Raw genomic sequence first — 25,329 nt, forward strand, 5'->3', positions numbered from 1 at the left:
TCTGCATTCCCTGCCTGCTTAGAAGTGGGGCGTGAAGTAACATGCTGGGAGGAGATTTCTGGCACTGGCAGCCGGGGGCATGCAGGGGCCTTTCCTTCCGCGATGGGGAAACTGAGGGAGAAGCAGGTGGGGTGGGGCTGTTGTGGCCGGGTCTGACTGGCGAACCCCCTGAAATGCCGCCCGATGGGGGAGGCTCCTGGAGACCAACTCCATACCCAGGGGAGGTGTCCAGCGGCCGAGTGCAGGGGCCGCGCTGGCCCCACTAGGGTGACCTGGGTCTCTTTTAGGGAGGCTGCCTGAGGAACACATTCTGGAGGGTGGGGTTGCCTCTGAAGCTCCCCAGTCTCAACTCAGTCCCCTTCCAAGAGCAGCTGCTGTGAATCAGCATGGCTGGGGTAGGGGTACCAGGAGCCTCACGCAGCACACCTGAGCCGGGGCGGGCCAAGCCAGAACGTTCCGTGCCTTTCCAGCTCACCTACTCCCAATGCGGGTTCTTGAGAGGGGAAGGGAGAGGCGGTAGGAGTGAGCTGGGAGATTTGGTCACTGAACTGGCCTTGTGACCCCAGGGAAAGTTTTCTGAGCTTCTGTTTGCCCATCTGTAAAATGGGTCAGTAGAACCTATCCCTGGGAATGTTGTTGTGATCAGAGGAAGCCTTGGCTAGGAAAGGACTTGGCTGATCCCCCCCCCACCCCCCCGCAGCCTCACGGCTGAGGGGTTGGGGGAGGGCTCCAGAGCCAGTGGGAGTGCACAGCCTGAGGAGCCCCCATTTCTGCCTGCTCTCAGAAATGGGAGCGCTGTGTAACTGCGCCCACCTCCAGACCCAGGGCCTGCCTTCTGCAGACTGAGTGAGTCAGGCGTGTAAAGTGTTTGGTTGGCCCAGCGCCTGGCTTGGAGTGATCACTCGGCCCAGGAGCCACTGGGCTCCTGTATTTGGCAGGGGGGAGTGGGAACGGGCCATCACCCTTGGGATGCCCACAGGAAAGCAGGCATGGGGGGGGCGGGGCGCATGCTCCTCTCTTATCTGGGCACCGCAGGCTGTCCCCTTTCCGGCTGTCCGGAGGCTGCCTCTGACCTTGTCCTGCCTGTATGGGTTCAGTGCCCTCAGGCTAGTGACTTCACCTCCTTCTCGCCTCAATTTCTTCACCTGTAAAATGGAAATAGTAGCAGTCATCACCTCAGAGGCAAGTGTGGTGCCCAGCTGCTAATAAGCACCTGATGAAACAGCAGATGCCTGGATGTGTGGGGGAAGGGAGCCCAGAGGAGGGGCCTGATTCAGCCTGGGGGAGGGGTCAGGGAAGGCTTCTCGGAGGAGGTGACCATTGGTGGGTCACTGAGGACGCCTAAGAGGTAACAGAGCAGAGAGACTCCAGTGGGGAGAGACTGGGGGGGGTGCATGGGAGGAGCCACAAGCAGGAGCTGAAACCAGCATGGAAGCAGCTGACTGGTCCAGATCGCGATGGAGCTGAGTGAGAGGTGCCTGGATCCTGGAGAGATTTGAAGGGGGTGGGGGTGGGGGGCGGAGTGGAACGGCCACTGATTGGGGAACAGGTTCGGGTACGAATTCAGGTACTGTTTGCAGCATCTGGAAATTGTGTCCCTGCTCCGCAGCCGGGTTGGAGGCGGGCTTTGAAGAAGCAAGGCTGGAGGTTGGGAGAGGTCCCCATGGGGGGGGGGGGGGGATAGAGAGAGGGCGGGACGAAATGGAGTAGGTGGCAAGGGCTCTGGGGAAAAAGGAGGAAGGGCGCCAGTGGCTCAATGGGTTAACCGTCCACTCTAGATCTCGGCTCATGTCATGATCTCAGGGTTGGTGGGATCCAGCCCCTCGTTGCGCTCTGTGCTGACAGTGCAGAGCCCGCTTGGGATTCTGTCTCCGCCTCTCACCTGCGCGTATGCGCACGCGTGCACCCTCTCTCTCTCTCTCAAAATAAATAAACGTTTAAAAAAAAAAAAAAAGAAGGAAATGGCCAGCCCAGCTGAGTTTCTGAATCCTCTGCATGAATAATTCAGTGGCAGCACTTCTACTCCCTTACTTGACTGTCCTTCCCACCCTCACCCCACCCCACCCCAAGCCATTCAGATGGGCTCTTTTTTTTTTTTTTTAAGTGTATTTTATTTACTTTTGAGAGAGGGAGAGAGAGCACCGGGGTGCATGCCAGCACACGAGCAGGGGAGGGACAGAGAGAGAGAGAGAGAGAGAATCCCAAGCAGGCTCAGCACGGAGCCTGATGCGGGGCTCCAACTCCCGATCATGACCTGAGCCACAATCGAGAGTCCGACGCTCAACCACCTGAGCCACCCAGATGCCCCCAGATGGAGTCTTCCTTGCCACCCTTGAAGAGGCTCTGACCAGAGTGGCATCTGGGAGGTCTTTCTCCTCCTTCAGTCTCGACTTCATACCTTTGTTAATATGAGGCTGTCACCCCAGTTCCCCACAGTGAATGGCCGGGAGCTTGTTCTCTCCCCATCCCATCTTGGGCTCCCAAACGCATATTTTGCCCCCGGATCCCCTGACCGTGTGTCTGAGGAGGGGGGCCGCGTGCCTGCCAGCCACACCTTGGAGAACCCCTCTGCCCTGCGCTTGGCCCCACCCCTCTTCACCCTTAACGTCCGTCATTCATTCATCCAGCATGCATTTATGAAGTGCCTGCACCGGGAGGCACCGGGGACTAGCGGTGCACCAAAGGAAGCTTCCTCGCTGCGCACAACTTGGAGGAGTAATGTGGGGGGGGGGGCGGGGGGGGGCTGGAGCAGAGGGAGCAAGGGGGAGAGTGGGCAGAGGGGCAGACGACGAGACTGAAGGTCTCAGGGCTCCCGGGTCCAGTAACAGCAGGCCCTGGGAGGGTCCTCGCCTGAGGGGTAAGAGGAGTTGAGCCCTACCTCTCTGCAGTTTGCAGGGGCATTGCTTGGCTGCTTTGTGGCCTCCCTACGGTGGTCATTTCTGGAACCCTGGTGGCCCAGGCGGCTGCTGGCAGGAGGAAGGGAGCAAATGCACCCCCTTTCCCAGCGGGGTGGGGGGCAGGCTTCCGCCTTCCCCCTGCATATGGTGGCGCTCAGCTGACCTGGGAGCCTTCTCGGAAGCACTGAAGGAGCCAGGGAGAGGGCTCGGGTGGGGGTATGGAGGGAGGGGGCGGCGGCAGTGACCGGCAGGGCCCCGAGCTGGGGGTTGGAGCGGGACACTCTCAGAGAGGGGACAGGGATGCCGGGACGGCGGTCAGCAAGCACCGAAGCAGGAGCGTCGTGAGGGTGGCCCTGCCATCGGCCTGCTGTCACTCCCTTTGCAGGTGGAGGAGAAAGGACTCGGCCCCCTCCCCCGCCCCTCCCTGTAAGGCATGTGGACAAGGACCTGGTCACCTGGGTCTGGTTCCCCTTCCCACCCCCACTACTGAGCCAGGCCGACCCCAAACCCTACCAGCTTCAGAGGCTTTAATGAGAGGATTCAGAGCCTCGGACTCTGGAACCTAGATTGGTTGGGGGTCCTGCTGAGAGCCAGGATGCTGTGGCCACGACTGCCCTCCCCACCCCCGTCCCTGTCCACACTGGGGATGGGTGTGCCTAAGGGCAGTTCTTTTTGGCCCTGGCTCAGTTATGACGACGATCCCCGCAGGCGCTGAGGAGCCACCGCAGGCACAAGGGAGTCGCGCTAAACTATTAGGAGATGGCAGGGGACAAAGTGACAGAGAGGGAGAGCAGGCAGGATGAGCTCTGGAAACATCTGCGTCTGGATCTCCTTTTTCCATCTGAGATGTTGGTGAGGGCGGGTCGTAGTATAAGGCTGTCGCCCCCCTGCCCTGACCTCTTCCCACATGCCCCTCTGTTCCTGTGGGCTTCGTCTCTGTGCCTCGAAGCTACTGCACATGGCCCGGCCTCAGGGCCTTTACACAGCCTGTCCCCTTTGCCAAGAATGCTCTATCCCTGTGGCTTCCTCGTGTCTTCTTAGAGAGACCATCCTGACCTTTCTGTTTAAAATTGCAGCCCCCGCTGCCCATTCCTGATCTCTTTTCCTGCCCTATTTTTCTCTCCACTATCCAGAATAATGAAATAAATTAATAATAAAATGTATAGTGTTTGCCACCCCCAACCCTCACCCCGTCCAGGACCTCTGCTCCATGAGGGCTGGGATCCTCATTTAGTGTGTTTCCTGCTATGACCCCAGCCCCCTGGCATACAATGAGTGTGTGTGTGTGTGTGTGTGTGTGTGTGTGTGTGTGTGTGTGTGTGTGTGTGGGGGGGGGGGGGGTGTGGAGTGGCTAGCCAGAGACTGGAAGCAGCTGAGGGCAATTTAGGCCCCGAGTCAGGACACTCAGAACTTTCCCACATGTTCCTAGAATTTTCCAGAAATGCGTTCAGAGTAAGAGGCTGGGGGGGGCAGAGCCTCTCTGAGGAGGTCACTTTTTCCCCCTCTTGATGGATTTCGAATCTTTCACTTTTGTATTTGTTTAACGTTTGTTTATTTTTGAGAGAGAGAGAGAGCATGAGCAGGGGAAGGGCAGAGAGAGAGGAAGACCCAGAATCCGAAGCAGGCTCTGTGCTGTCAGCGGGGCTCTGTCCCCACGAACAGTGAGATAATGACCTGAGCGGAAATCAAGAGTCAGAGGCTTACCCAACTGAGCCACCCAGGTGCCCCTGAATCTTTCACTTTTGAATAAAAAGAAAAAGGTTTTGGGGCGCCTGGGTGGCGCAGTCGGTTAAGCGTCCCGACTTCAGCCAGGTCACGATCTCGCAGTCCGTGAGTTCGAGCCCCGCGTCAGGCTCTGGGCTGATGTCTCGGAGCCTGGAGCCTGTTTCCGATTCTGTCTCCCTCTCTCTCTGCCCCTACCCCGTTCATGCTCTGTCTCTCTCTGTCCCAAAAATAAATAAAAACATTGAAAAAAAATTAAAAAAAAAAAAAAGAAAGAAAAAGGTTTTGGTGGGCCATTATCCCGGACGAATGCCAGGACCCTTGAGGATGTACATTATCAGTGCTGTTTCGCAAAGGGGCTCATTTCTGACACTAAAGTCCAGTGTCTCCACGGCCATGTCTCCCTTTCACGTGCATGGAGGGTCCAGAGGTTCCCCTGGTCTGCACATTCTGAGGAGGCATGGTTGTACCCGTGCACGTGCTTGGAGTAATTGTGTATTTACTGTAACCTTCTTACACAATGAAATTCACACCACTCTGCAGAAATGGTGCGATTGATGCACTGGGATGTGTTTCTTAACTCTAAGAGCCCAGAGGACTAGCACGGGAATCCAAGCCTCGTACTCACATGCCTGAGTGAGTGGTTGGTCCTACGTTTTGGTGAAGTTGGCTCTGGGGGTTGAGGATTTTCAGACAGCAAGAGCCATGGCGCTTGCGTTGATGACATGTCAAAGATGCTTGTGGTAAGTTCTGGATCGGGACGGGGGTGTGAGCCACAGGGCAGGTAGCTGCTCACCTATTTCAACCTTGGACAGTATTCCTCCGAGACTCAGTGAACATACCCGATTGAAATTCTGGAAATAGGTGAAGGGGTCGCGGCTTGGGACCTTGGGGAAATCTGACAAGCACGTAAGTCATTTGCACACAGCGTTGCTCAAATATTGCCTAGAGATGGGGCACAGAGTATTTAGAAACCAGAACTGCATGGGTATGTGCAGCCACTGACTTTTTCATTCATAGGATAGATAGTTCACTCCTGCTTCAGAGGCAGAGACTGGATGTCTCTGTTGTTACTGAAATATTCTTTAAGCACCACCCCTTGTAAGTTTTGGCTACATTGTATCTGTTGCTTACTAAGGCATTCTTTGTTGCCTTACTTGTGCTGCCCAAACTTAGGTCTTCTGAGGAGGTAATATGGGAGCTGGGGCCAGAGTTAGAGCTGAGAGCAGACACAGACAGGAATCGGATCCTGTTCGTTGGAGAGCCCCCCCCCCACACCCACCCCGTTCGTTGGGGAGATAGACACGTCCCTGGGCAGTGACAAGGAAAAATAATGTGGACCAAATGGAGGATCCACAGGCTCCCTGATGCAGCCTGGAAGTCCCGGAAGGCTTCCTGGAAGCAGCAACAGGCAAGCTGGTTACTTGAAGGGCTACAGGAATGGTGGTTAGTGACTCAGGCCAAGGGGGACATCTGGGTATTGCATTGGAGTGGTATTTCTGAAATGTGACCCGACCCTGGGAGTCCGGCCACAGACGCTGGCTAAGAACCATGGGTGGGAGTAGGGGCTATCTGGGTGGCTACAGGACGTCCTCCGGGTGCCGGGCAGGGGGAAGGGACAGGCTTGTACTTTGTACTGCGTGCTGCTGAGGGCTGGGCGGGGAAAAGCGGTCTGCCCTGCGCGCCCCAGCCGCCCTCCATCCCCCACCACTGCCTCGCCCTGCATGAGTGCACAGCCCTGCATCTGTGTGCATCCCCTACCGGAGGAGGGGCTCCCCTCAACCGACATCTGGGAGGAAGTGCAGTGGCTTGGCCTCTAGTTATGCAAACACCTCTGGTCCTTAAAGGGCCCCTGGATAGACAGCGTTTGGGCGGGGGGACCCCTCTCTCACTCCACCCCATGCTCCAGCCCCGCAGCCCTACCCCACCTGGAGAGGATGACCAGTGCTCACATGTGCCCTGCACGGGCTCCCCACCCTTCCTAGGCAGGCTGGCGGGATGGTGGCAGTTCATAGGTGGACAGGAGGTACCGCTCGCCTGACACCATCCGGCAGGAGCAGATCTGCCCAGGCCTGTGGACTCCCAACAGTCACTGTTTGCCACTACCTGACCCAGAACCCGGACAGGTGCGCGGAGGTCGGAGTGGGGAGGAGGTGCCTGGGGGTGCTGCGGCTCCAGAGCCCTTAAGGCCCTGCCCTTCCCCATCGTCACCCCTCTTTATGCTCAGAAGGCACTTTCTCAGAGTCCCACACCTGGAGGTTTGCCCAAAGGGCTCTTGTCCCCTCCCCCCGCTGGGTTGGTTGTCCCCCAATTCCTGCCGAGGCGGGTGGTTCCCAGATCAGGTTGCCCCCCCCCACCCCCGGCCCCTGTCCCCTCCCAGATGCCAGCCACCGATGAGCTCCTGGGCAGCACTTTCCTCACCTGAGAAATCCCAAGGACAGCCCACGAGGGAGGAGAGTTCACAGAATCGCTCCCTTCGGACATCGAGGCCTGAGCCTCCCACAGGCACTTGCCACCCTCCCCTTGACGAGGAAGGCTTGGACCTGGGCTGACAGCCTCATCAGCATCAGGTGCCGGCTGGCCAGGACTGAACGTCGTCTTGTTTTCATTGTTGGTTGTCTTATGGTCCCTGTCCGCATGGGACACTGACGCTGGCTTTCTCTTCAGGGGAGGGAGGGGAAGTTTCTTCTGAAGATAAATGTACTGAAAAACAAAACTCGCCTTCTGAAGGAGACGGGTGGGTGCCTGATGCACAGATGGGAGAGGCCGGGGTTGTGGGAAGGATGGAGGCGAGGGCTCCCTAACCTAGCCTGGGGACCCCGGGCAGGGCCTCCTGGTGGACATGTCTGAGAGCAGAGTCGTGAAGAGCCAGGAGGCCTTGGCAGGCAGAAGGGAGGGCATCACTGGCTGGGGGAACAGCACGTGCAAAGATCCGGAGGCGTACCTGGGGGCAACGTGCCGGGGGCAGGAACTTTTGGGGGATTTCAAGCCAAGAGTCTGATTTGCACATTGGAAGGGCGGCCTGAGCAAAACCCAGAGGCGGGGAGCCCAGGGAGGAGGCCACAGTTACTGACATGAGACATGAGGGCGTGGCTGTGGGACGCGAGTGGGAAGGGACCCGCTTGCTAGTCACGGGGCAGATGGATGCTGTCGCAGGGGCTCCGGGACAACTCCCAGATTCCTGTCCCCAAAGACTGGGTGGAAGGTGGGACCGTGGCCAAGAAGCCTGGGGAGGAAGAGAGCACACCCGGGTGGGGAGGGCTTGAGCGTGATGCGTCTGGGAGAGAGCAGTCAGGGGGTCTTGGCTTAGCAGGTTTGTTGTGGGAGAGACCTGGGAGCCCTGGGGATCAGCTGTGCTGATCACAGCTTCCAGCAACAGCAGATGGCAGTGGGGGTCCAGGACTGGATTTGGGGCCAGAGGGGAGGAAACCCAGCATGGGTTAGAGACAGGACAGCAGAGGGGAGGGGAGCCGGGACGCCTCGGTTCTCCGAGGGAGGGGCAGACGAGGGGTCGGATACGCAGTAAGAGGTCATGGACACGCGGGCCGCGGTTGGCCAGGGAGGTGGGGGGAGTGCCTGGGGACCTAGGCCGAGTGGGCGGGAGTGAGGTGGAGACAGAGTGACATACAGGCACGAAGGCAGGGTCTGCTTTCCAAGAATGCCAGGGTGGCCGCCGATGAGCTGAGGTTCCGTGAGCCCGTGTGCATCTGGGATGCCCAGTGGTGTAGACGAGAGTTCAAGCTCCAGCCGTTTGCCAGTTGTGTGACCCCGGGTAGATGACTCAGAGTCTCTGAGACTCAGCTTATCCACGAAATGGGGACCCTGACAGCATCTTCCTCGGGGCATGTCTAACATTTCCAGCGTACGAAGGTAGGGCACTTGGTAGGGCACAGATCCTGCCCTGGGGCAAGCCTCTATGGGTGACACCTGGCATGGTACCAGCACCCCAGGCATGTTGGGCAATCCCCGGTACGTGTACGGGCAAGGCCTGCTGTCCCAAAAAGAAGCCTGGCTTTTGCTGCTACTTGGCCCTACCCGAACCTGGCCCCATGTACGCTGTCACCAGGGAGCGGCAGAGGGGCCCAGCGGCCAGCTGGTGAGAGAAGGAGGGCAGGTGTTAGACGAGATCGGGTGAATAAGGGGTGCCATCAGAGTGTAACCTGGAACCCACAGTTCTCTGGCATTGCTGAAGGGGCTGACCTGGATTGGGAATCGGTTTCTTAATGGGCAGCTGAGGTGGGGGGGTGCGTATTGACAGCTAGAAATGCCCCCTCTGAGCCCGTATCTCCTCTGCCAAGCACCCCTTCGGTGGGAACCTTTATGTTCCTTCTGTACTCATGTGATTTTCTATTTAAAAAGTCACCTTTAATATATACACACCCTAGAACCTTACTCAGCCTTAAAAGGCAGGACGTTCTGACAGCTGCTGCAACATGGACCTTGGGACCTATGCTCAGTGAAATAAGCTAGTCATTCAAGGGCAAATATCGTATGATTCAACCTGTGGGAGGTCCCTAGAGTCATCAAATCCATAGGAACAAAGCAGAATAGGGGTGACCAGGGTTTGGGGGCGGAGGAGTGGGGAGCTAGTGTTTAATGGGGACAGAGTTTCAGTTTTGCAAGACAAAACCCCGGTGATGAACGGTGCTGATGGTTGCCCAACAATATGACTGTATTTAATACCACTGAGCTAAACGCTTCAAAATAGTAAGGATGGGGGCACCTGGGCGGCTCAGTCGGTTGAGCGTCCGACCTCGGCTCAGGTCATGATCTCACGGTGTGTGGGTTCGAGCCCTGCGTCGGGCTCTGTGCTAACAGCTCAGAGCCTGCTTCAGATCCTCTGTTCCCCTCTCTGTCCCTCCCCCATGCGCTCGCTCGCTCTCTTTCGAAAGTAAACGTTAAAAAAATAGGATGGTGGGGCGCCTGGGTGGCGCAGTCGGTTAAGCGTCCGACTTCAGCCAGGTCACGATCTCGCGGTCCGTGAGTTCGAGCCCCGCGTCCGGCTCTGGGCTGATGGCTCAGAGCCTGGAGCCTGTTTCCGATTCTGTGTCTCCCTCTCTCTCTGCCCCTGCCCCATTCATGCTCTGTCTCTCTCTGTCCCAAAAATAAATAAACGTTGAAAAAAAAAAAATTAAAAAAAAAATAGGATGGTATATTTTTATGTTCTACGTTTTCTACCACAATTAAAAAAAATTTAAGTCACCCTGAAACATTCCTTGTAAAAATCCCTGAATCCCAAAACAAGCAGACCAGCTCCTCCCTCCCCCGACTTCCTGATATAATAACTCTCCTGATTATGGATATGTATATATGTATATATATATACACACACACACACACAGACATATAAGAATATAATCCTTATAGCCTATTTCTGTGACTTAAATTGCATATATGTGGCCATGGGAGAAGATAAAAAGTGTCTTCCTATTTCTTTAAGTATTTTTTCTGGCTCCGTTCTTGTTTCCTTCTCCTTTTGGGACTCTAATTAGATCTGATAATGTCCCAAAGGTCACTGAGACTCTACTTTTTTTTTTTTTTTCCAATTGTGGTAAAATATACAAAACATAACACTGACCATTTTAACCACTGTTAAGTGTGCAGCTTAGTAGCATTGAGTACATTCACAGCATCCTGCAGCCATCACCACTGTCTATTTCCAGATGGCACATTTTTTTTAAGATTTTATTTTTAAGTGATCTCTACACCCAACGTGGGGCTCGAACTCATGACCCTGAGATCAAGAGTTGCACGCTCTGCGGACTGAGCCAGCCAGGAGACCCCAGATGGCACATTTTTATTTCATCTTTGTTTTTTCTTCTCTGTTCTTCAGTTTGGATGTTTAGGATTTATCTAGCTTCAAATTTATTAACTCTTTCTTTTTTCTTCTTTGATAGGCAATCGAGCCCACATGTGACTTTTTAATTTCAAGTAATTTCAGTTTTAGAATTTACATTTAGGGGGCAGCTGGGTGGCTCAGTCAGTTAAGTGTCTGACTCTTGATCTCCGCTCAGGTCTTGATCTCAGGGTCATGAGTTCAAGCCCCACATTGGGCTCCGTGCTGGGTGTGAAGGCTACTTAAAAAAAAAAAAGTTACGTTTGGTTCATTTTTCTGCTTTTCTGCTGAGGTTTCTTATTCAGTAGTAGCTATTTTTTTCTTCACATCTTTGAATAGATTTATAATAGCTGCTTCCAAATCCTTACCTGCTCATTCCAACATCTGGGGCACTTCAGAGGTTAGTCCCCATTCATTTCCTTCTGCTTTGCGTATGGGTCATGTTGCCTTATTTCTTCAAGGGTCAAGTAATTTGGGGTTGTATTCTGGACATTGTCAAGATGTGTTGGGGAGACTCTGGATTCTGTTGTGTTCCTCTGGAGAGCACGGCTTTTTTTAAAATGTATTTTTTATCAGGCAATTAACCTGTCTGGACTCAAGCTCTAAAAGTCTGTTTTCCTTATGGTGGGTGACAGGTGAGATCTCACTTCCTTTCTTCTTTTCTTTTTTTTAGGTTTATTTATTTTTCAGAGAGAGAGAGGGAGAGAATGAGCAGGGGGGCAGGGGGAGAGGGAGAATCCTAAGCAGGTCCCACACTCAGCGTGGAGTCCGATGCAGGGCTCAATCTCATGGCCTGAGCCGAAATCAAGAGTGAGACACTGGGATGCCTGGATGGCTCAGTCGGTTAAGCGTCTGACTTCGGCTCAGGTCAGATCTCACGGTTGGTGAGTTCAAGCCCTGCATCAGGCTCTGTGCTGACAAGCTCGGACCCTGGAGCCTGCTTCAGATTCTGTGTCTCCTTCTCTATCTGCCCCTCCGCCACGCTTACGCTCTGTCTCGGTCTCTCTCAAAAATAAATAAACATTAAAAAAAAAAAAAAAGAGTCAGACACTTAATTGCCTGAGCCCACCCAGGCATCCCTCACTTCCTTTCTTTTAGCCTTAGCTAGGCTGGTTGGAGCCTGCCCTGAACCACTGCACAGAATTTTTGTGTAGAATTTGGAACTTCCTTTTTCTGGCTTTCTCCTTTCCTGCGTGTCCTGTCCCATTGAGTTATTGTCGTCTTTCTGGGTTCTGTCTTCTCATTTTTCAAGCCGGCTTCTATTTCCAGTGAATAACAGTAAAAAAGGAAACGCGCCCTGGGCCGTTCCCTTATCCCTGGTATAGATTCCCCTCCAACTGCTACCTATTTTGGGTCGTGCTAGAGCAGCACCAGCAGACTTGTGGAAATGTTCCTTATCTGCACTGCCTATTAGGGTAGCCACAAGCCACATGTGGCCAACGAGCATAGACATTTTGCTGGTGCAACTGAGGCATTGAATTTGAAATTGAATTGAAATTTCATTTCCATTCATTGCAATTCAGAAAGCCCTCTGCTGTTAGTCGCTGCCGTGCGTTGGACAATGCAGCACTGAGGGGTTTTAGCTTCGAGGTAGAGTTTCTTGTCTCCGAGGGGCTGGTCCGATGCGGCTAACTCCGCCTCCCCCAGAAACTGAGCTCTCCTGGTGGTTTTCCATTGCATAAATTACTTATCAGGCCATCAGTGGCCCCCTGCATTTTGCTTTTATTTTTTTTAACTCCTTGACTGCCCCCTCCCCAAGTCCGTGAGCATAACATTTCCTCCTCTTTTTGTCCCTTTGGTTAATTTTTAAATTAAAAAAAAAAAAAAAGTGAACCGTGGTAAAATACACATAACATAGAAATTACCATCCTGACCATTTAAAAAAAAAAAAAAAGTTTATTTAGGGGCGCCTATATGACTCAGTCGGTTAAGTATCCGACTTCAGCTCAGGTCACGATCTCGCGGTTTGTGAGTTTGAGCCCCGCTCGGGCTCTGTGCTGACAGCTCAGAGCCTGGAGCCTGCTTCGGATTCTGTGTGTGTCTCTCTCTCTCTGCCCCTCCCCTGCTCACGATCTGTCTCTCTCTGTCTCAAAAATAAAATAAAACATTAAAAAATTTTTTTTAAAGTTTATTTGTTTTTGAGAGGGAGGGAGACAGGACAGAGAGAAAATCCCAAGCAGGCTCCACACTGTCAGCTCAGAGCCTGATGCGGGGCTCAAACTCATGAAATGTGAGATCATGACCTCAGATGACATCAAGAGTCAGACTGAGCCACCCAGGCGCCCCCGATCTTGACCATTTTACACAGTTCAGTACTGTTAAAATGTTCATATTGTTGTCCATCCGTCTCTAGAACTTTCTCATCTCCCCAAACTGAGACTCTATCCCCATGAAACACCGACTCCTCACCCCCTCCCCCGCCTCCCACTGTCTACTTTCTGTCTCTGTGGACAGGACTCCTCCAGGGACCCCCTGTAGCAGAATCGAACAGTATCTGTCTTGTGACTGGCTAGCTCAACTGAATGTAATGTCCCCAGGGCCCCTCCGTGTTGTGTCTTCCTCCTCCTTTCAAATTATAACGTAAGATCTCATTGTGGGGCACCCAGATGGCTCAGTCGGTTAAGCATCCAGCATCCGACTTTGGCTCAGGTCATGATCTCGTAGTTCATGGGTTCGAATCCTGCATCAGGCTCTGTGCTGACAGCTCGGAGCCTGGAGCCTGCTTCGGATTCTGTGTCTCCTCTCTCTGCGCACCACCCCCCCAACTTGTGCGTGCTCGCTCACGCTCCCTCCCTCTCTTAAAAATAAACTTAAAAAAAAAAAAGATTTCATCGTATGGAACCCTGAGGCTTCTGATCTCCAACTGTTAGACACCAGGATTGCAAGTTTTCACTGGAAGGGAGAGAGGGATAGACTCCAAAAAGGCACAGGGACATCTGGGGAGTGATGGATGTGTTCATTATCTTGACTGGGGCAATGATTTCATGCATATGTACATACATCAGAACATGTCAAACCACACACTTCAGATGTGCAGTTTTTTGCATGTCGGGTCCCTCAATAAAGCTGTATTTGTGTTTTTATTGTAATAGCCCAAGAGGGCTCCCCTCACCCCCAAGCTGTATGCTTGATCAGTTCCTGTGCAGGTGACAGATCCCACCGCCCCCGCCCCTTAAACTCCAAGAGACCTGATCCTCTCCTTTCTTGGTCTTGAAACCTTCCAGACTGACCCCACCCCCGACACACCCCCACGCTAGGTGGTGCTGGGGACCCCAGAGGTCTGTCCCTGGCCTGGCTCTCACGGTCTAGGGGGACACTGAGAGCCAGCTAGCTTTCTAAGTTCCACGGCTGAAGAAATTTCTGAAGAAAGGCCCAGGGGTGGGGCCGGGCAGGGTGGGGCCGGGCCAGGATGGGGACAGGGCTCTGCTGAGGGCGGGAAGGGCAGAGAAGGGTTCTTAAGGAAGAAATTGGATCTGACCCAGGTCTTGAAACACTGGTAGGACCTGGTCCTTTGAAGCACCTGCCGGTGGCCCTGCACAGATGGAGGGCCTGAGGCACTTGTCCACACTGCAGACTTCTGATCTGCCTCTGAGAACTACCGACTTTGTATCACTGGAGAGACATCGAAAGGATGAGTTTGTAAAGAAGTGCTTTGTAAATTTCGGATACACTCCAAAGTCTGAGAAACATGACATAAATATTAAAAGAACGTGGAAGAAAATATTTGTATTTCAGAATATGAAAGACCTTCAGTTTCACTCATTAAAACATCGTAGATGAAGTGGCAGGTAAAATGCATCTATAGTTCTTAAATGGTAGTATGATGAAAACATACATACCCACTGCCAGGTTAAGGCACAGACTATGCTTGAATAAAGCAGGTGGAGGCATCTCAGGCTGAAGGCTCGGCTGATGCAAAGGCCCGGAGGCTGGACCGCTGGGGAAAGCCCTTGGGCATCCCAGCGTCTGGGTGTGGAATAGCGCGGGGGCTCCCCGGAGCCGTAGGAGGGGGCGGATTCCATCAGGGTGGCCCACGGCCAGCCCCAGGCAGCTGCAGAGTGACCCCCACGGCCCCAGTGTCGGTGGTCCGGCCGGCTGAATGACCAGTGGCTTCTTGCTCAGAGCCCGGGCTTCCCAGTTCCGGAAATGGGGAGACTGTGGATCTGCGTTCTGGGGATCAAGCTGACCTTGCCTGTCGAAGCAGATGGTTTCTTTTTAAGGAGGCTCTGCACCCAGTGTGGGGCTTGAACTCACAGCCCCGAGATCGAGAGTCGCACGTTCCCCCGACGGAGCCAGCCAGGTGCCCCGGTGGTTTCTTTCTCGAGAAAGTCGGACCACCTGTGCCAAAGCCCTCGTGCCCACCCACCTGTCCATGTCTCTGTACCACCCGTTCATTCATCCACTTAGCAAACGGTTGGCATCTAATGTTGTACCAGGCCCTATTCTCAGGATTCAACGGTGCCTAAAACAACACTCGGGGCTTCGCGAGTCTTCTGCCTTGAGGTGAGACGGACAAACTATTAAATACGAGCTCACATAGGACAGGAAGACTAAAGGAGCAGAACAGGATATGGAGATGGAGTAACACAGAGGCTTCTTTGGTAGCCATCTGAGACGTTTTCTCTGATGAGTGAGCTGGGATATGAATAATGAGACAGAGCCAGACACGGGGCTGTGTGAGGGGACAGTGTGTGCAAAGGCCCCGGGGCAACAGTGAGCTTGGTGAGTTGGACACAGCACATGCAAAGCCCTGGGGCAGAAATGAGCTTGGTGAATTAGAAGGCCGGCAAGCAGCCATCGTAATAAGTTGAGTTAGCGCGGTGAGGGAGGGTGTGTCAACAGAGCCGGAGTGCGGAGGGCACACGTGTGTCTGCATAGCAGGGGCTGGGGTGAGGCAGAGCCCTGGACCTGGGGCCCTCCTCGGGGTCTTTGCAGAGAACGGCACGGTAGTGACTCCTGGACTGGCTCCCCCTCTGGTCATTCGCACCCCGCAGGGCCTCTGAGCAGAGAGGCCCAGAACAGAGGAACCAGGGCTATCTGGAGGGGACAGCCAGGGCCCAGGGCAGGGACGGCTGCGGTTATCTACAAACAACCCCCGCTTAGCACATCATGTGTTCCCTGCCTGGGCCTCCAGCCGGAGTCAGGTGACCCCAGGCAGTAGGCCAGGCTGCAGGGGCCGGGAGACTGTGTGTATGTGTGTGTCCGTCCCTGGGCGGCCCAGACATCTGGAGTCTGAATTGATTTCCTTTTTCACAACCCGGGCAAGTCCTGCATTTCCAGCTGGACTTAAAATAAAACAAAACAAACCTATGTGCACAGCCCTGCTCTGCTGGGGCTGGGGCGTTTGGAGGTTCTGGGGACCAACAGGGAGCCATAAGCTCATTCGGACCTCTGAGCAGGGACAGGGACCCTCTGCTCATCCTCCCTCCCCGCATCAGCCCGAAGCCCTAATCTCTCCCAGTCTGGGGATATTTTTAGCCACTAGGAAGGATTATCAGAGTCTGGCTCCCAGGTGGCAGGGGCAGGGCTGGGAGTGAGGCCAGAGAGGCTTCAAGACCCAGCAGTCCTGCTGGGAGACTGGGGGCAGGGCTGGGGTGATGGGGATGTAGGCTCAGTCTGGTTGGGCTGGACCAGCCACTCGGTGAGTCTCCAGATGACCTCTCCGTGGCCCTGGCCAAGCCCAGCCTGAGTTTATTAGCTGCAGCTTTAAGGGAAGGCTGCAGAGGCCAAGAAGGTTCTGGGAAGAACCATCCAGAACCTGCTGCAGGCCAGCACCCCTCCTGCCCAGACTGCCCCTCATCCCACGCTGCCCTCTCTGCTGCTAATACAGAAGTCAGTTACACGTAGTGCCCGTTCTACCCCAGGGGTCATTCCCACCACGCCGTGTGGGTATCCCATTTTACACATGGGGAAACTGAGGCACAGAGCAGCCAGGTTGCCTGCCTGAGGTTGCATTGCAGCTGGGACTCTGGCCCGTCTGCTGGGCTCCAGACCCTGTTCTCTTCTCACGCCACAGTGTCTCTTCTTTATCGAGAGGGTGGAGGGGTGGGAGGGGACAGACACTTTAGAGACAGGGTAGGGCTTCCGGGGCTAAGACCTCTGCAATCCGGGTGGATCATTCTGACGTGGATGCCAGAAAGGTTTGCCTGGGCTTGCTTCAGCTGAGGGTGCTGGAGTTCCAGACTGGTCACGCTTCCTTCCTTCTCCACCCCCCACTGTTCCAAAAAGACTTTGTGACTAGCTCCCAGTATCACAGTGAGTGAAGCAGGGCTGGGGGAATGTGCTTGAACTGAATCCAAGGTCGGGGCAACCAGGGGGTACTTCCAGGAGGAAGTGACAAATGAACTGGGTTTTGAAGGATGCATAGGAGTTTGCCAGACAGACAAGGAAGGGGTGTAAGCCCTGTGGAGGCAGAGACCTTGCCTGTTCCCTCACCATGCAGTGTCCTCAGCACCCAACATAGGGCAATAACTATTAGACGGGCATTCTAGGCAGAGGACAGCAGTTGTAAAAGCTGGCTGTGGGAAATCCTCTGGTGTGGGGGGAGCAGGAAGCGGCAGGCAGTGGGCTTTGAAGCTGGGACATCGGCCGAGGCCTCAGATTGGAAGATGCCATCGCCCGCGTGTACTCTTCCTCCTCCCAAGCTCATCACGGCTTTTGCACGCGTCACACCTGTGGTGGATCCTGATCTGGGTGGCCCTTGAGTGGGGGAAGAACATGGCATTGGGGGCCTGGACTCCTGGGTTCTGGCTTCAGCTCTGGCTGGCTGGGGGCTTTCCCGGGACTCCCTGCTCGCTTCCTTTGTGCTGGGGGGGGAAGGGGGGAGGGATGTCCGCTGGGTGAGGAGGGGGTTGGAGATGCCCTGCAGTGGGTGTGGCTCTGGTTGGGAGGCGGGAATGCCGGCCTGGGCACGTGTCCCTGTGCCCCTGTGGGTGTGTGGGATCAAGCCAACCTTGCCTGTTAGTGAAGACGGTTTCTCCTAGAGAGCTCAACCGCCCGGGCAGACGTCCCTGCGTCCACCTACCCATCTGTCCGTTCTGTCTGGGACGCCCGAGTCTCGTAGGTCTAGGCTAGCCACGGTCGCACACCCTCGGCCGCTTGTCAAGCTGCTGCCAGGGTGTCCATTGGTGGCACTGCCATTATCAGTCACCTCGCTGATTGCCAGATGCCTCACAACCTGGTCCTTTGTCTCCGCCCCTCCCTGCGCTATTCCACACGTCCCCGTGGACTTGAACGTCAGCCCTGCTAGCTCTGAGACTCGGACTCTGAGGCTTTTTCTTTTTTCTCCATTTGACTTGTCCTATTGTGATTTATAAGAAATGGGTGCTTGGTCTTTGTCCCTGGTCTCGCACAGAGCTTCCCAGACCCTTGGAATTTCCTGTGATAAGACTGATCAAGGAGTCTCTGGTTATGTTAACAAGGTGGCTTTGGGAAAGCCCCCGGTTGCCAGAGGAAACAACTGTGAACCCAGGGTAGAAACTTTCAGTGCCCCCTGGTCCCACCTCCAGGGAGGGGAGAGGGCCTGCAGGTGAACTCAGTCATCAGTGAATGATGATTTCATCCAGCCTCCTTTGTAACGAAGCCTCCGTGAAAACTCGAAGGGCGTTGTTCAGAGAGCTTCCTGGTTGGCAAATGCATGGAAATGGGGGGGGGGGTGTGGTACATGTGGAGATGGGTGCCCCTTCCCCGTGCCTTGCCCTCAACATCCCTTCTATCTGGCTGTTGCTGAGTTGTGTCCTGTTGCAAGAGAACTGTGATCTAATCAGCAGCGTGTTTCTCGGCGTTCTGCGAGCTGCTCTAGCAAATTAATCAAACCCAAGGAGGGGGTCCTGGGAACCTCTGATTTATAGCCAGTTGGTCAGAAGCACAGGTAATAATAATTTAGGCCCAGTTGGTGTCTGAAGGGGGGGGGGGGACGGTCTTGTAGGACTGAGCCCTTGACCTGTGGGATCCAATGCCGTCTCCGTTGTTGAGTTGTTTGTAGGACAGCTAGCTGGGGCCGTGGTGGGGAGAAGCCCACCCATTGGAACTGGAATCAGAAGGGTACACTCGGGGCGCCTGGGTGGCTCAGTCGGTTAAGCATCTGACTCTTGATCTCAGCTCAGGTCTTGATCTCAGGGTCGTGAGTTCAAGCCCCACATTGGCTTGATGTGGAGCCTACTAAAAACGTCAACAACAACAAACAGAACAGAATTATAGACTTTTTATTTATTTTATTTTTACCCATTTATTTTTGAGAGAGAGAATGAACGAACGAGTGGGGGAGGGGCAGAGAGAGAGAGGGGGGCAGAGTATCCCAAGCAGCCTCCGTGCAGACGGCACGGAGCCCGACGTGGGGCTCGAACCCATGAACTGTGAGATCATAACCTGAGCCAGAAACAGCCGCTTAACCAACTGAGCCACCTAGGCGCCTCCAGAATTATAGACGTTTTAAAAAAGAAACATTTAGGGGCACCTGGGTGGCTCAGTCGGTTAAGCGTCCGACTTCAGCTCAGGTCACGATCTCACGGTCCATGAGTTCGAGCCCCGCGTCGGGCTCTGGGCTGATGGTTCAGAGCCTGGAGCCTGTTTCAGATTCTGTGTCTCCCTCTCTCTTTGCCCCTCCCCCGTTCATGGTCTGTTTCTCTCTGCCTCAAAAATAAATAAACGTTAAAAAAAAAAAAAAAAAAGAAACATTTAGGGGCACCTGGGTGTCTCAGTCGGTTAAATGTCCAACTCTTGATTTCGGCTCAGGTCATGATCTCGCGGTTCATGAGATCAAGCCCCGCATCAGTCTCTGTGCTGACAGCACAGAGCCTGCTTGGGATTCTCTCTCCCTCTCTCTCTGCTTCTCTCTTTCTCAAAATAAATAAATAAACATAAAAAAAAATAAATGCAAACATTTTAATTTGCAGAGAGAAAAGGGCCCATGTTGTAGATGCATAACTCAGTGAATTTTCTCAACCTGAATAGCACTCGGACCAGGAGACAGAACATGCCAACCCTGGGCAACCCCACGTCCCCCTTCTGGTCACTGTCCCTAGAGAGCAGCCACTTTGTTGATGTCCAGCACTGTGGTAGGCAGAGTACTGCCCCCTTAAGATACCCACGTCCCTAATCCTGGAAGCTTCGTGTGGCAAAGGACAGTTGAAGTTGCTAATCAGCTGACCTTGAGATGGGGTGACCCTGGATTCCCTGGTGACCCAGTGTCATCCCAAGGGTCTTTTTTGGAGGGGGAGGGGGCGTTGAGGAGAGCACGCACAAGCAAGGGAGGGGCGGAGAGAGAGAGAGAGAGAGAGAGAGAGAGAGAGAGAGAGAGAGAGAGAGAGAATATCCCAAGCAGGCTCCATGCCTAACGCAGAGCCGGACGTGGGGCTTGGTCTCGTGAACCCTGAGATCATGACCTGAGCCGAAATCGAGTCGGTCGCTTAAGGGACTGAGCCACCCAGGCTCCCCAAGGGTCTTTGATAGAGGGAGGCAGGAGGGTCAGGGAAAGAGATGTGGGCTTTGAAGACAGAGGGCACAGCCTTCCAGGGAGTACAGTGGCCTCTAGAAGCCAGAAAAGGCAGGAACGGGTTCTCTCCACCTCCAGAAGGAATGTGGCCCTGCCCAACCTTGATTTCAGCACCACAAGCCCCCGTCTCAGACCGCTAACCTCCAGTGTCTCTCGAGGGGGGCGCCTGGCTGGCGGTTCAGCAGGTAGAGCGTGCGACTCTTGATCTCAGGGTCGTGAGTTCCAGGGCACCGCGTTGGGCGTGGAGATTACTTTAAAAATGAATACATAAATAAACATTAAAAAAAGTCTCTGGGAACCTGCACCCCTCCTCTCCACCTCCTTCCGGTGGACATCACCCCCTTCCGGCCTCCAGAAGGCCACTTCCCACACGGGCGCCAGTACCCCACAGCTTGTCATTGTATCTAAAATAAAACCAAGGGCCACAGAACCCCCAGACTCCACGGGCGGGGGTGGAAAATGGTCCAGCCACCCCAGAAAACAGTTTGGCAGTTGCTTATGAAGTGAAACAGGCGACCGCCCCGTGACCCAGGGATCCCACTCGAGCCCCTAACAGAGGTTACCTTTGGATGGGGGAGATGGAGATTGACTGGGAAGGGGGGAAGACGCACGAGAGCTTTGTGGCGGGACAGGAGGCTGCATGACACAGGTACCTGTATTTGCCAGAGGCGACTCTACGCGGAAGATTGATGCATTTTGCTCTAGTAAATTTTACCTTGAATGAAAAAAAAAAAAAAACATAAGCAAATATTGAACTCTAGCTAAGGATCTGCATGCTGAAATATGTAGGGGTGATATGGCTTGACGTCTGCTGCTGATTTTAAAGTGCGTCCAGAAGAGTAAATGGCCTGATGGCAGGGGGGCAGGGGGCGAGGGGGGCGGATGGAGGGGCGGACGGATGCACCAGCAGATGTGCAACAGAGCAAATGGGACAAAATGTGGGTGGTAGCATCTGGTGGTGGGTTATGGGTGTTCACGGTAAATTCTTTCGGTTTTTCTGTAGGTTTGAAATTTTTAATCGTAAATGTTGGAAATCATCCGAATTCCTCCCTGAAGCCCGTGGGCCCTGGGTGACCTGCCCCTGTCACCCCTCCCTGGCCTTCCCTCCTTCCTCTATCCCCCTCACTCACCCTGCTCCAGCCACAGGGGTCTCTTGCTGTTCCCTCAACACTCTGAGCTCAGTCCTGCCCCAGGGCCTTTGCACCTGCTGCTTGTTTGTCTGAAAGCCCCTCCCGACCACCAGTACCCTCTTCTGCATAAACCGAGGCCCTCCTCACCTCTGGGTTTCACGTCAGAGGGTATCTCATTAGACCTTCGTTGGCCACCTCATTTAAAGTCATGGCCACCTGTTTATTTCCTACCAGGTTCCATCACACTGTGTTACCTCATTCATGAATGTTTACTTGTGCATTGGCTGCTGTCCCTGCTGGGCTGTGAGCTCCATGAGGACGGGAATGTGTCTCCTTTTTTCCCTGCTGTATCCTCAGCACCTAGCCCCATGCTGGCATGTATAAGTCGACCAGAGAACACCTCGTGGATGGATGGACAGACAGATGGGCAGCTGGGCAGGCAGATGGATGGATGGGCTGACAGGTAGTGGGATAGATGGGTAGAGGGACAGCTGGGCAGGCGGACGGACGGATGGATGGACGGATGGACGGAAGGATAACTGGTTGGTGGATTGGTGGATGGATGGATGGATGGATGGACAGATGGATGGACAGTGAATGGACGGCAGGGAAGAAGGCAGATGGACAGATGGCCGTAAGGATGAACACCCTAAGTGGGGACCAGTGTGGGGGTCTGGACAGTTGTCTTAAGATCTTGGGAAGGGGCGGGGCGCCTGGCTGGCTGAGTCAAAAGAGCATGTGACTCTTGATCTCAGGGGGTTGTGAGTTCAAGCCCCATGTTGGGTGTAGAGATTACTTAAAACTTTAAAAGGTAGGTAGGTAGGCAGGTCGATCGATCGATCGATCGATAGATGGATCTCAGGAAAGGTCACAGCTGCTCAGACTCATCCAGACGGCCACTGGAAAGCTTTCTTGGCGGAAGGAGGTTCCACTTCCGTGGCACACGGGGTCATGCAGGGGACCCTCTTGCCCAACCGCAGCTACGTAGCAAGCGAGAGAGCTACATTCACACCTGGAAGGGCGGGCGGTCAGGAAGGGAATCGCAGATTTCCCTTGTCGTCCTGGGCTGCACTGGAGGGACTGTCCCACAGTGACGGGAAGCTGTTGTGGACACCGGAGAACTCGAGTTGATGACCCCCGTCAGCCAGTCCCTTGACCACTGGCCACCTGTTTTCGCATCTGTAAAGTGCAAAATACTAGTTGTTTTCAGGAGCTGTGTCTGAAGGGTCAGTAGGCACCGGGCTAAGCACTTTGTGTGTCTCATCGGGCGGGGCCGACGGGTGGGTTACTGTCCCTGTTTGCCCAGTGAACTTGAGATTCAGAGAGGGCAGCTCATTTGCCTGAGGACACACAGCCGGAGGCTGCCGGGCGCTGGTGGGGGGGAGGCGAGGGCGGGTGGCGGACCCTCCTGCCCCACCCGTGGGTCCTGCGGGCCGAGCTCCTTTTCACCGGACCCCGTGTCCACAGGATGTGGTCCAGCTTCAACGAGTGGTTTTGGCAGGAGAAGTTATGGCTGCCACCCAACAGCTCATGGGTTGCCCTGGAGGACCGAGATGGCCTGGTGTACCCCCACCCCCGGGACGTGCTGGCAGCCCTGCCCCTGGCACTGGCCCTGGTGGCCATGCGCTTCACCTTCGAGAGGTGAGTGCCGGGGTCGCTCACGTGTGTGTGTGCGCGCGCGCGTGTGTGTGCACGCAAGACGTGCTCACCCCGGCCGGACGCCCTGCGGGGTTTCGTCCTAATGTGTCCTGGACGGAGCCTGGCTCTGAGCCCGCGTGCCTCTCCCAGCCCCGTCTTGTCCCCAGCCCCTCGCGCCCGCACCCTTCCAGCCTCCGGTGGCTGGTTTCCCGCCACACGGGCTGCAGCTCGGGTCCCGCGTGCCAGCGTCTTCGGAAAACGGGCGGAGGCCCTGGAGGACGCGTTCTTGCTTTGCTGACCAAAGACAGGCCTGAAGAGGCCCTGGGGGCAAAGAAACTCTCACCCGCTCCCTCCTGCCCCTCTCCTGCGGGCCAGGTGACCCTCCACCTCACCAGCCCTCCCCCACCTCCCCCACCTCCCCCACCCTGCCCCTACCATCCTTCCATCAGGCCCCCCCCCCCGCATCCCTCTCACCCCCCATCATCCCTCCTACACCCCCTCCCCCTCCCCTCCCCTCCCTCCCAGCTCCTAACACCTTCCCTCCTCCCTCTGCCAAAGGAAGGAGCTGGGCACTCTGGCTTCCCCGTTTGTGCCCAAATCCCTCCCCCTTGCAGCCTGGTTCCCGGCCCCCCTGCCCCGGTTCCCAGCAAGCCGGGTGCCAAACCCTGTAGATTTTCAGTCGTGTCTCATGGGACCCAGACCCTCCTTCACACTGGGGTTCCCTGCCTTTCCCTGCCTGGCTGTCTCCTGGGTGCGGGCAGCTCTCCCAGGGCCCCTTCCCTCTGCCCCAGGTGCCCCGCGCTTTCCACGTGGACCAACACTGTAGTCACAGCTGATTCAGACCTGCCTTGCCAGGCTCCCTTCCTGCCGGACAGTCCCCTCCGTGATCAGCCACCCACCCCCTCTGAGGTTCCCCCTCCCCCTTAACGTCCCCCCCAGGCGCCCTTCGCGGGCCCACCACCTTCTATGCACCCACCTGGCCTTCTCCCTCACTCCTCTGCAGTTCCTTCAAGGCTGGGTTCCGGGAGACCCCCACCATGCCCTTCTGCTCCCCCGCCATAGAGCCCATAACTCCCTTCCGCCCCCGCTTTGAGTCCCTGGCTTTGTCCTGCCCTGACCACAGGGAAATGGGAACACTCTACCTCTTGCCTTGTCTCTCCCACCCCCAAGGAGCTTCCCCCTGTCTGGGCTCACGTGATACAGGCGGGATACCGGGGACCCGGGAATACACACTGAGGTTGTATTTATTTAACAGATACCCCTGGAGCGCCTACTCTGTGCCCACCATTGCCCAAAGCAGCTTATGTGTCTTAACTCAGCCCCCTGTGCAACCCCATGAGGTGGTACTGTTATTATCCCCATTGTACAGAGTAGGAAATTGAGGCACAGAGAGGTCAAGGCACTGGCCTGTGGTCACACAGTGGGTAGGTCGTCTGGGACTAAGGCTTTGCCTGAGGGATTCTAAGAGGTCCAATTCAGCCAGGCTTTGAAGGGTGAGTCCTCATCTTTCCCACAGGGTGGGGAGGGCGCAAGACTATGCCCAGGTGCACTACTGGAGCCTGGAGTGGGGGGAGTTGTATATTTAACTGATGGCCTCCTTAGAGGTATGGGTGTATCCCATCCTAGAGTTATCCTTTCAAAGGGCAGCGTGAGTGGGTAGCTTTTCCAGGATTGAAGGCAGACGTTTTCACCATCGCTAAAGTAAATCCTGGGCCAGTCTGCTGCTCACCCGCTGTGTAACCTTGGCCATACCTCTGACCTCTCTGAGCCTCGGTTTACTCATCAGGGCAATGGGGACTTTGACAGTAGAGTTAAATGAGCCAGGACCTAATGTGGATTCGTGCCTATGCTTGGCAGATTGTAAGTACTCAATAAATGACAGTCCCCTTCTCCCCCACTCCCCGGTCATGACAGAGTCTGGAATGAGTTCTTGCTGGGCTGCACTGAGCTCAGTTCTCCCAGACGGAGGCGGGTTTTGGATGGTGGGTAGGAAATTCCATCCTGACCCCTGGCCTCGGGGGCCCTCTAGTGGAAAGTGTGGGGATTGCCTGGAGATCCGGGCTCCTGCACGTGACCCCGCTGGGAGAAGGGCCACCTGAGTGGGAGCAGACCCGCTCCTGCCTGTGGGGACCCCCCAGCCTGACGGGGCACAGACAAGGACCCAGACCACCGTGAGACAGGCAGTGCGGGGACCCTCATTCCTGTTTGGGACTGAGTGCCGCTGCCCGAGTGCCCCAAAAGTTAACCTTCGCGTCCCCATCCTGAAGACCCACCCATCCAGCTGCCCTTCCTAGGTTTGGTCCAGTACGGCGGCCAGCCTACCCCTCCAGGGTTCCAGCGTGTGACCTGGCCCCTCGGAGCCTCAGTTTCCCCACCTGGATTGACCGGCTCTGTCTCCCCTGCACCCAGATTTATCGGCCTGCCCCTGAGCCGGTGGCTGGGTGTGCGAGATCAGGCCAGGAGGCCAGCAAAATCAAATGCCACTCTGGAGAAATACTTCCTCACAGAGGGGTGTAAACCCAAGGAGGTGAGAGCCCCCTGACGCCCCCCCCCCCCCATCGGCCTGCACGGCTGCCTTGCGGATGGGGCCCCAGGGGTTGGGATGACGCCCAG

At 55.2% G+C, this 25,329-nt stretch overlaps 1 protein-coding gene across 4 annotated transcripts in view; it reads left to right on the forward strand.

The window, feature by feature from the left end:
- CERS4 (ceramide synthase 4) overlaps positions 1–25,329 on the forward strand; it is a 35,693-nt gene that overhangs the window by 1,511 nt on the left and 8,853 nt on the right. For 2 of the 4 annotated variants that reach the window (XM_086699239.1, XM_086699240.1), the window contains exons 2-3: positions 22,546–22,719; positions 25,126–25,243. In XM_086699239.1, the coding sequence (XP_086555365.1) occupies positions 22,547–22,719; positions 25,126–25,243 (291 nt within the window). In that variant the 5' untranslated portion in view covers position 22,546. The remainder of the gene's footprint in view (positions 1–22,545; positions 22,720–25,125; positions 25,244–25,329) is intronic. The other 2 variants (XM_086699238.1, XM_086699242.1) reach the window with 1 other exon arrangement.

This window comes from Puma concolor, chromosome A2, assembly GCF_028749965.1.
Source record: "Puma concolor isolate L17-30 chromosome A2, mPumCon1.1.hap2, whole genome shotgun sequence".
NCBI classification, from domain to species: Eukaryota; Metazoa; Chordata; class Mammalia; order Carnivora; family Felidae; genus Puma; species Puma concolor.